The sequence below is a fragment of the Equus quagga genome, chromosome 9 (assembly GCF_021613505.1).
Source record: "Equus quagga isolate Etosha38 chromosome 9, UCLA_HA_Equagga_1.0, whole genome shotgun sequence".
In the NCBI taxonomy this organism is placed as follows: Eukaryota; Metazoa; Chordata; class Mammalia; order Perissodactyla; family Equidae; genus Equus; species Equus quagga.
In genome coordinates this window covers 92,657,383-92,668,617 of record NC_060275.1, presented here as the reverse complement: position 1 = coordinate 92,668,617, position 11,235 = coordinate 92,657,383, and the positions used below count along the sequence as shown (strand labels likewise).

Below are 11,235 nucleotides of genomic sequence, written 5' to 3'. Positions count from 1 at the left end.
TCCTGTTTTCAATTTTATTGATTTCTGCTCAATTTTTATAACAATTTATTATTTTAATTATAAACACAGGATAAAGTAATGTGGAACCTAAAGTACATGTATTTAATTATTTATCTTAAAACATTTCTTCTGTAGCATCTGTTAATAAATTTGTAAGGAACAAAAAATGTCTGTTTAATCTCAAAGATGGTATTATGAAATAAATAATCAGCAAAATTCTTAATAACTTATATAAATGTACTTTATTTCATGCAAAGCTACATAATTTCCTATATTTTAACAGCTAATCAAGTAAACATTCCAAAAATTCATTACATCACAATAAGTTAAAAATACTACAAAGCAATTGCAAATCCATGAGTTTGTCAAAACCAAACTGAGAGAACATTATGCCTAGATAAGGCCAAAGATGCTAACTTACTTATAGGTAGCACTTTGCAGCTTTTTCCAAATATATATTTGAAAATGTAGTGAGAATCTGCAGAGAAAAATAGTAAATCTACAACCCATTGGTCAGATAGGAAAACATTTGTCATTACATATCAGGTCATAATGGATTATTAAAGATAAATTTGGCATCATGCACCAAAAATGAACATTTTGAAAAATTATGATCAGATGTACATTTGAAAAGACTGATCTTCTATTTCACGTAATCCACTGAATTAGATAAATAACAAGTACTTTATTAATGCAACACAGAAATTAGGCTTTTGGTATACTTTGCTTGGGTACTGGTATATATAAAAAGATAGTGAAGAGATGTAGGAGTATTTCAAATTCACACTGGGCTGCTGAACTTTAGAATATTGCCCTAAGGAAATATGTTCTGGGCAGAACTTATTTGAGAAAGATTTTTAAATCACCTAAAAGCAATACTACAATTAGTTACTTACAAAAACATTTTATAAAAATTAAATACCAGGAAGTAACATCATCATTAGAGCTCTTTTTTCAATGCTATAATTTATAAATATATATTAGATTACAGGAATTTAAAAGACAGGTCTACAAGTTCTCTACCTTCTAAAATGAGAAAAATCCTTCAAGTTGTTTTCAAAATATGGACAAAACCAAATCCATTGGATTACTTAAAAAAAAAATAAATACACAGTCTCTCCCCTACAACTAGATGTACTAAGTAGGGAAGATGTCAGCCAGCATTCCTTCGAGATGTACATCTCTAAGTGCCTAGGTTGACAAGATTTAGGTCAATAATATCAACTCAAAACAGTGTTGTACAGTCAGATTAATAAATTATGACTTTACCCTACATATGTCTGCCATAGTAAGCTACTCTTTTGCACTAAGTACAGTAAAAATCTCCTTTTACAAAATGATTTGAAATCAAGATAACCACAAAAGAAAAGAATTTCAGAGCGAAAAAGTTATTCTCCCCAGGGAGAGTGTTAAAAACAAATGTCTTTTAGGATATCAATAAGAAGAGGAACATGCCAATATTCTTGCTTTATTAATAAATTAAAAATTATAGCAAGGCTTCAACCAACTTCAATGGACATATCTTTTGAAAATGGAAATAAAATTTTAGGAAAACCAGGGTCAACATGAAAGGAATTAGAAGTGAGGGCATGTTCCCACTGCAGTGGGGTTGGGAATGGGGCAGGGCTAATGCCTGCTTTGCTGGGGGAGATGGTGCACAGGGCCTAGTCTCTAGGAGTTGGGACAGGGGATGATACTACCTGGTCTTCCAGGTCACTGAGCAGGAAAAAGTCACTGCGTTAGAAAGAAGTACCTTACACAGAGGGAATTCATATTTTAGAAGGCCTCCTGTAACCCTCTTATATTGTTCCCACCTCTCCTAATGAAAACTTTGACAATGATGCATATTATTTATGAATTCCTTTTCATAAAAAGAGGTCTCAAGGTTCTTAATGTTTTGTTTGCTTTTTTTAGCAATCACTGTTTTGGGAAATTTATATGCCAAAACACTATACTGACAAAAACTTATTTTACTGAAGTGCCCTCCAATACATTGAGCCCGCATACATCACATTTACATTTAGATGTTGCTTAGCTGTCTAGCAAAATCTGTTTTACTACTTTAGGTGCAATGCTGCTATTCAAGTAGTGGGATTTGTAGGCAGAACTAGATCCTGTTGAGTGTACTGATCATCAAAAACAACTGTGTACACAAAACAAGGAAAATCTGTCAGCGCATTAAAAGTCATATTATAAAGAGACATCTCAGAAAGGAAGGAAAGTTAAAACGAATGAGAAAAGGAGGAAGAAAGGAAAGATAAAACTCTAAATCCATTTGCATCTTAACATTTAGAATTTAATACAATACAATCCATTACACTTTGGAGGTTCAAGTATGTTAAGATTTTTCAGGGACATTTTTTGCCTCCTAGTGCAAATACAGTCGTCCCTTGGTATCCGCAGGGGACTGGTTCCAGGACATCCCGTGGATACCAAAATCTGTGGATGCTCAAGTACCTTCAGTCAGCCCTCTGCTCCATGGGGTTTTACCCCGCGGTTGGTTGAATCTGAGGATGTGGAGCCCGTAGGTACAGAAGGCCAATCGCATCCTTATCCTTGTGATTTTCAGGCACGGTCCACTCAAATCACAAGTACAAAACTCACATCACTGAACAGTGTGAATTATAATTATGGAGAGTTTATTTTTCCTTTAAAATGGTAATCAACACACCATAAAGAACATTTCCTAAATCTATTAAAGGTATGAAAAATGAGGTTTGTCATTATACATAAATGAAATTCCTTCATTAATATGTTGAAATATACTTAAAACACATTGACTTTCCTATCCATATTTAATTTCATTTGGGTACATAATCAGCGTAAATTTAAGAACTGATCATCAAATCAAATAGTAGAGTCCAAAAACAAATCAATTGGCAGCATTTCTTTTTGAAGGTTTGGATTGTCATTCTCTGATCTATTCTTTATAGATGGAAAACTCTTGAATGTTTTGATTTAGCTCTTACCACTCTTGTGAAATGAGGGCCACTTGTGTAATGAAATTATTCCAAAGCCCTTGTATTCACTTGGTAAGAGAGCAAATTCTAATAAGGCTTATACTTTATTTCCTATTTTAATAATTATTTTTATAGAAATGCTCTATTGATAGTAACAAATTATTGATGTAATAACAAAGGTTAATTAGCAACTTATAGGTGATTCATGAAATTAATAGATTATTATTACTTCTTGTAATGGTTATTGTGAATTACTGGCTTACTGAATATCTTAATTATTTTAAAAACTAATTTAGAAAATTTAATCATATATTTATTATTATGTAAGAAAGACATCAAAAGGTAATTGCTAGAACTAATTCTTCAAGAAATGTACTTTGCACGTGAAGTGTATGAATTCAGTAGTACTGTTTTGCAGTAGGTGTCATTACATTTTAACAAACTTCTCAAAACAGAAACCTTTTGTTCTTACTACAGTTTTCTACACAAAGTGGCTTAACAAATATTAACTTAGTTCCCAGCAATAACCTTAGTCTTCAGGGATTAAATTATTACCTTCTGAACTCAAATTTACCTAGCCAGGTGACCTTCCTATATGATCGTGTATAAAATCCTGTAAGATAAATTCTGCTTAAAAAGCTGAATACTCCAGATCACTTAAACAACCAAAAATTATTTTGGAAATAACTCAAAAGTCATAAAGGGATCTATATTGTTTGTGAACTATTAGATATACTTCAATTATAATCATAAAAATTTTAATAATAAAGGAAAGTAGTATATTCCTTACACATTCCTATCAATTTATCTTAGGATATTACAAGCCATAAAAGTAATTAGATAATTTCTTCTCTTTTTCTGCTTCTACTTCTACAAGAGAATCTGAGTTTCATGACAAAACTGATGAGAAACAACATTATACTTTAGGAAAATATTCCAAAGTAAACCCAAAGACTAAACAATAAAACAATACTATTTGTACAGGACTTTTGATAAATTACTCCAAAAAGAGTTTTTGCACTGGGGACTTGTAAGCTTCTCTGTAATAATAAGAAACCTGACCCCTTTCTGGGGTGATCGTTTCCCCATCCAACACCTTCAGCTATCGCTAGGCAAACAGCGTAGCTAACAACTTCTTTTGTCTTTTTAAAGTCCAGTATATAAACATCAACTCAAAATCCTCACAACAGCTTTGTGAGGTAGATCAGTAGGTAAATAGCAAGTATCATCTTCATTTCACAAACAAACAAACTGAGGCACTGAAAGGTTACATGATTTGCCCAAGGTATTTGATGGTCAATCATGAAATTACAAACTGTATTAAATTACCTCTACTCCTGGCCTTTTGCTCTCTAACCACACTTCACAATAAAAGGCTATAAAAGGCTGTGGCTGTGTGTGTGTATGTGTACATGTCTGTGTGTGTGTGTGTGTCCTCAAATGGCCAGTCTACATGACCTTCAATTGAGAGTAAAATTTATCCTTTGATAATTATTTTAAAGGAGATCTAATCTCAAAGATCATAAAAAGTGAAGAAAATTAGATAATTAGGATGATACACTATTCCTTTTAGTATCTGCAGAGAACTGTGTCTTTAAAAATTTTACATGACAACACTAAGTAAAGAGAAAAATGAAAAATTTAAAATTATGATTCAGGGAAACATTACCTTCAAGAAACATATAATTATATTATTAGGGTGATGATATAATTCATCTTCAACTGGGATATTTAAGAATGAAAGTGAGCATTATTAAAAATTACACAGGATAACAGATGTTAAAGTGAGACTGTCATGGGCAAGCTTAAGTATAGTCATTATTGGATGAACCCATAGCATAGATTCTCTAAGAGTTGCAAACATTTCAGGGACACAAAAAACTCTCTGCAAGCATGCTGTGCTCAAATATATTCACTGTGCAATAAAATACTGATGACTTAAAATATAATACCTAACTTTGGCTTAAACACAAAGGTTAAAAAAATCAATTTAAAGTAATTAGCATGTCTAACCAACAAGTTATTATACATTTCCATTCTAATATAGTGTTCTGTTTTCTATAAACCACAATTTAAGTGTTAGTAATACAGTAAATGGATTTACTTTTTACCTTTGAATAACCAGATGTTCTTTTTCAAAAGGCATAAATAGGCACCTTTAAAAATTAGAGAATTTTGTGGGACTGTGACTACTAAAAAAAACCCCCACTGTTTACCACTAATGCTTAGGATTCTCCTTGAATAGAATGATCACTTAAATCAATATGACAAATAATAAAGGTGAACATTTCTCTCTGAAATGAAAATCTTTTACAAAGCAATACCGAAAGCATAAAACAACTTCCAGTTACTACCCAAGACTGAAAGAATAACACATCACCCAATTTTAATACACATGCTAAAGACACTAACAGTCAGTTGAAGTAGAATCTTAATTATACATGCAAAAACCTCACTAATTTGCATACAGAGTTGAAAAAGAGCTTTCTTACATTCAGTTACATCTGGTAAGTAAGCCTTGTTTTAAGACATAGGTTTTGTAAATAGGGTTATTATTTGAGGTCTCCATTTCTTTGGGAAATACAGGATTAACATATTCTTTAGAAACAACAAAAACGTGAATCACAATAACAAAACTGTATAATATTATTTAGGTATGACTTATGGCTTCCTTGGACCTTTAAAACAACTTTCCTGAAAAAAATTAATCTGAAACAAACTGAATTATATGTTCTCAACATATAATTCGGATCTTTATCATGAATTAAATCCTTCCACTCTAAGGCAGACACTTCAGGAATGGTATGTAATAAATCCTATTAGAAAAGGTGATACCTTATTTAACGAACAATAAACTATTACTAAGACGTGATTAATTTTCAGTGCCTTTTTCATCCTGACACTTTTCACTGAGAGCAAAGTGTAAACACTAGGACATAGAGATGTTCATAAAGACTGAACTGATGTGTTGATCTCGGTTATTCTATAAATTCTTTCAGACATTAAACATCATCAAATATTCTGCAGTGAGACATCGAGAGGTATCGTCCACCAGGCTGGTACCTGAAAAGTAGATAAAGAAATGATACACAGGATGGAACTTAAGAGATCCACTCTTGGTTGTTGAATATAAATAAAATATTCTAGCTTTTTTTCTATTCACAGGCAATAGTACAGCAAATATCTTCATGCATATGATATTTTTCTTTTGTTTAATCATTTCCACATAGAACAGTGGCTAAAAGCACAGATTCTGTAGCCAGAGTCCTAGGGTTTGAATGCCTGACTTGTTGTTTACAAGTTGTGTGATTCTAGATAAGTTACTGAGCTTCTGTGGACTCAAATCCCATTGGATTTACAACCATAAAATACAATATCATTGTTAAAGTGCTTAGAATAGTGTCTGACACCCAGTCATAGCCATGTAGCTGTTGCCAAATATGATAAATGTCATATATGGGATTGTCAGGAATAGGCATACAAAGATTGTTAAGATTCTTATTACTGATTTCAATTCTTCTTTCTTATTTATAATATCACTAATCGTTTATAAAGATATCAATTTCAATTACCACCACTGGCTGCTACAATTTGTAAAATATAAAAGCATTAGAAGATACAAAAAGGTAGCAAAGGTTGATTAATATGTTTTTTACTAGTAAAGATAACATTTTCCTTATGTTCACTTATGTAGTCATGTCAGTATGTTATTAAAATTTCAGAGGAATGCTAGAGCCACAATGACACAGCTGGCATTTACCTTCCTGATTCAGATTCAAGAGGATCATCGGTGAATGCTGCTGCATTAAAATCCAAAGGTTCTGCATCTTGGAGGAGTTCTATTCGGTCCCTTTCAGTCCTATTATTAGCCCTGGTATATTTGGTTGCTGCTGCAAAAGAAGAAAAAAAATTATGGCTACTTTTCTATTGTCTTTATGGGTCACAGTCTATGGACTCACAGAAAGAAAAATCGAGATTATTCAGGATTTGAATTTTGATTGTGAAGAAAATATTAAGATAACTACCCGGTTGCTTAAAAATTAGATTAAAATGATAAATGGTATGATTGAAAATAACAAGTAAAAGTTCTCCCTTGTTGCTAGTCTAAGCTGAGAAGCAGCTATAGAGCAAAGATTTAAATAATATGAAGCAGAATTAATATTTAACTATGGTATCATAACAGTGAAACTGTTCATTATCAAATCAAGTTTCAGATGGTTCCACAGTGAATCTAGGGGCTGCTACATCTCATTTCTTGGCTAAGATTTTCTTTAAGGTGTAATCAACTCAAGCTCCTCAAGAAAAATGTGAATCTTTTTCCCATAAGGCAAGAGTTTAAGGCAGCAATGTCTAACAGAAATAAAATATAAGCCTCATTAAAAAAAAAAAAGCTACATTAAAAAGTAAAAAGAAATAGGTGAAATTAATTTTAACATATTTAATATAACCCAATATATCCAAAATATTATCATTTCAACACGAGGCACCAGCCACACTGCAAATGCTCAACAGCCACAAGCAGCTAATGGCTACCATCCTGGTCAGTACAGATCTAGAGGACTAACTCGCCCTTTTCTACATGGGCAGGGTTTTCTTCATCAACAACATAAATTTTCATAATGTTGTTTTGAGCAGTCCAATAGTTTCAAAAGAACTTTATGATATAGCTCTTTTTGAAAACTTAACATCTCACATTTTTGCCTTCTTGGACTCTGCCGTTCATCTTTTCTCTCATTCATTCAGCAAATATTGGTTGCCTACCATACGCTAGGTTCTCTCTAACTCATCTTCCTAAGGTTTTGTGTTTCCTCTTCTCTTAACCATTCTTCCATTCTCCAGATCTTTCCACTCTGTTAACTCTTATTCCACGGTAAGCAAGCTTCCAAATCTCTCTGTAGAATACTTCCTCTATTTCACAGCTTTAACTAAAACTTTAGCTCTCTGCTATTTCTTCTACCCTAAATTTCTTTCAAACACATGCTTTCCTCTTCCTTTCGAGGATCATTGCTTATTTGAGGTGTCATCATTCTTGACTGCATTACCAATATAGACATTAAAGTGGTTGCTGAGTCTCATTTCCCTAGAAATCATACTTTATGTTGTCATCAAATTTATCTTTCTAAACAAAAAGCTGAGCATGCTGCTTTCCAGATTGGAATCTTCGGGATAAAATCTAAACTTCTGAGCACAATAATATCTGTTTCCCAACTACCTCTGTAGTCTCCCCTCTTATTAGCCTCCTTATACAGAGAAAAACTCGCATTTCCCTAAAGGTTCTCTCACATCACTCATTCTTCCTTCTGCCGAAAACACCTGCACTTGGCTGAGTACTATTCATTCCTAAATACTCAAGTATTTCTTTATCACAGAAATCCTTTTGCAATAAAGAACTCTTTTTTCCATCCCCTGAGCTGAGTTCCCTCAGGTCAGGTGTGCACCCTTCTACTCTCTTAGCATTCCTACATCTCCCCCAAAGACAAACAACCTCTACATTCTACTCAGTGCAGGGTCCTGGGCAAAAATAGGTTTCTTGCCACCTCCTCAGGGACATATGGCAGGGCCAAGGATGTGGGGAGGTTTCCTAACCCAACACACTGGCAAATGTCTTCTGCCTGGTATCAGGCCCTCACTAAATTATGAGCATCCCAAGGACAGAAAATTTATCTTCTCTGTATCCCTGGGATATACTTGATAGATGTGGGACAGATAGCCTACATCTACTTCTAGAAAAGTGAAAAAAAAAACCAAAAACCCCTAGGTAAATAGAAAGAGGCACCTGCCTAGAACATGCCCGGGATAAGGACTGATATTGTTTAGGGTAGTAGAATTCATCTATTCATTTGTTGTCCCAGTTTCTCCTTCTCCTACCAGAATGCATATTTGAGTTTCCTCTTCCTTCTATACACTGGGAGATGAGATAGGAAAGTCACTGCAGAGCCACGTTTATAGTCTATAAAGGCATTTCTGGATGGGTAGCCTAATTCCCAGTCTCTATTTAAGCAAGCCCAAGAAGAAAATTTCTAAGAGAACTAGTAGATAAACTACTTACAGCGGTTGGCACTAATATCTGAGAAGTTTGACTCTTTTGCATCAATATGAACATTTCTGTTTCTAGTAGAATCTTCTCTATTGTGTCCATAGCGTTCTTTCCACTCCTAGGAAAGAAATATAAAAGAATATATAACAAAAGAACTCACAGACAGAAATTCATCATTGTCAACAGATTATAATTTAATTTTTTCATCATAAATTGATCAGATAGTTAGCATAATTAGCATAGTGCCTTCAAAAATCGTCAGTAATTTTTCTTATCTCTACATGATTTTAATACAGTCTCTAAACTTGTACAAATGAACACATTTATAGACGTTTTTGCTAGCCATGATTATTTTAAGTTATCCAGTTCTTCTATTTAAAATGTCAAAACAATATTACAACTACAATAAGCTTAACTCGACCACGTAAAAGTTACAAGAACTCATACTAATTAATGAAATTTTAACAAAATTTTCTTCCACCCAAATAAACTACAGATATCATAGACCTGAAAAGTCATTTTCAATAGCAAAATTAAAGCTGTATACCAACCTAATTAGATAATGTCTCAGATGAAATTGTGCATAGTCTTAAGTGCAGTAAAACCACATTAACTGGGACTCTACTCATTAAATACTTAGAATTGAAAGGAACATTAGAAGTCACCTAATTCAACCTCCCATGCAGTACAGGGTTTCATTCTAAAATAGCCAGATGCCTTTTGGTTCTCTTACTAGACGAAATGGAAATTTCTAGATGTGAGCAGCCCACTGCAGTTTTGCTAAGCTGTGGAAGTTAGAAATTTTCATAGAGAAGTGAAATCTACCTGCAGTAACCTCCACTCTTTGGTCCTAGTCATGCCTTCTGAAATAAAGAACAAGTCTCCCTTTACAAGACACACACTAAAATATATGAAGACAGCTATCATGTCTCTTCTAAGTCTTCATGTTTCCAGTACAGACACACCCAGGTATTGAAAACCTGTGGTAATTTTGACTAGATTTTTCTAACTTTTTGCCTTATTACTCTCTAGGAGGAGGTTAGTTTGCCTCAGCAAATAGAAGACTGAAGAAAAATTGAAGAACAATACAATTAATGTCATGTTACAAAAAAAGCAAAACAATTTTAAAGCAATCAAAACTATTTTAAAAGCAAGATTGCATGAATTTATTCACTCAACAAATATTTACTGAGCACCTACCTTAGGCAAGAAACTGCTAGATTTTGGATACAAAGTAATTTATCACTAATGGCTTTTTAGAACAGGACACCTAGCACGTACGTCTAAAAGCAGTAAAACTATCCTTCTTTAAAAATATGTCCTATGTCATTTTCCCAATGTTCTTTGATCTTTAGCCAATTATTCTAAATCAGTAAGATTCTTATGATATTTCACATTAAGGTTTAGGTTACAGCAATTTAACAAATACTATACTTACTCTTCTTCGATTTTCACCTTCTTCTTGCCTTTGCCTTTTTCTCTTCTCTAGAGACAGAAAAGTGGTCTCAAATTTGGTATAACATGGTTTAATTAGATGCAGAGTAACTGAAGTAAAGGTATCAGGCTATGTGACCAATTTCCTTTAAATTACTACAAAGTCAAAGGTAATAGGTTATTGTTGGAAAGGACCTTAGAGGTCTCCTAACTCCACAAAGAACACCTTCTTTACTTTTCTTGGAGACGGCCTTCAGGCTCTGTCTAATAGTTTTAGTGAGGAAAAAGTTCCTCATGATAACTTGAAATTTGTTTCTTTGTAACTTCTCTATTCCTTATGTCTAATTTTCTAAATTAAGTTCATACTTCTCTTCCTTCTGCATAAAAGTCTTCCCCCTTATTTTCTTTAGGCTATATGCTCAGTGGTTTTTCCCATAAGATATGCTCTACAGACTCATAATTCTGACTGTCCTTCTCTAAATACCTCCTATCAGTCTTACTCTGGCAAATCCTACCCAGCACTGGATATGACGGTCTAGAGAAGGTCTGATGCAAAAAGGGGCAGACCTGTTCCATCAGCTAGACACCACCTTCCCGCGAGAGCACGAGAAGGCCACACAAGTTTATTTTGGAGCCACAAGACATTTTGGCTTACATTTACGACCACACAAAAGGCCCAGACCCAGGTAGGGAGAATATCTAAGAACCAAGGTCCCAAAACTCAACTTTTGTTTTTCTTTTTCCCCTATCCTACCATCACTTGAACATCAGGAAATTAGATACATTCAGTTTTGAGATTAGATT

General features: G+C 33.6%; 1 protein-coding gene across 3 annotated transcripts in view; it reads right to left on the bottom strand.

Annotated features, from left to right (window-relative positions):
• Nucleotides 1-223: 223 nt before the first annotated feature.
• The window catches only part of LMBRD2 (LMBR1 domain containing 2), a 52,160-nt gene continuing 41,148 nt past the window's right edge, over nucleotides 224-11,235 (bottom strand). Inside the window, exons 15-18 of one of the 3 annotated variants that reach the window (XM_046671145.1) lie at nucleotides 10,436-10,482; nucleotides 9,010-9,115; nucleotides 6,721-6,850; nucleotides 224-6,023 (exon numbers count right to left, since the gene is read on the bottom strand). In XM_046671145.1, the coding sequence (XP_046527101.1) occupies nucleotides 5,963-6,023; nucleotides 6,721-6,850; nucleotides 9,010-9,115; nucleotides 10,436-10,482 (344 nt within the window). In that variant the 3' untranslated portion in view covers nucleotides 224-5,962. Of the gene's footprint in view, nucleotides 6,024-6,720; nucleotides 6,851-9,009; nucleotides 9,116-10,435; nucleotides 10,588-11,235 lie in introns of those variants that run through there. The other 2 variants (XM_046671146.1, XM_046671147.1) reach the window with 2 other exon arrangements.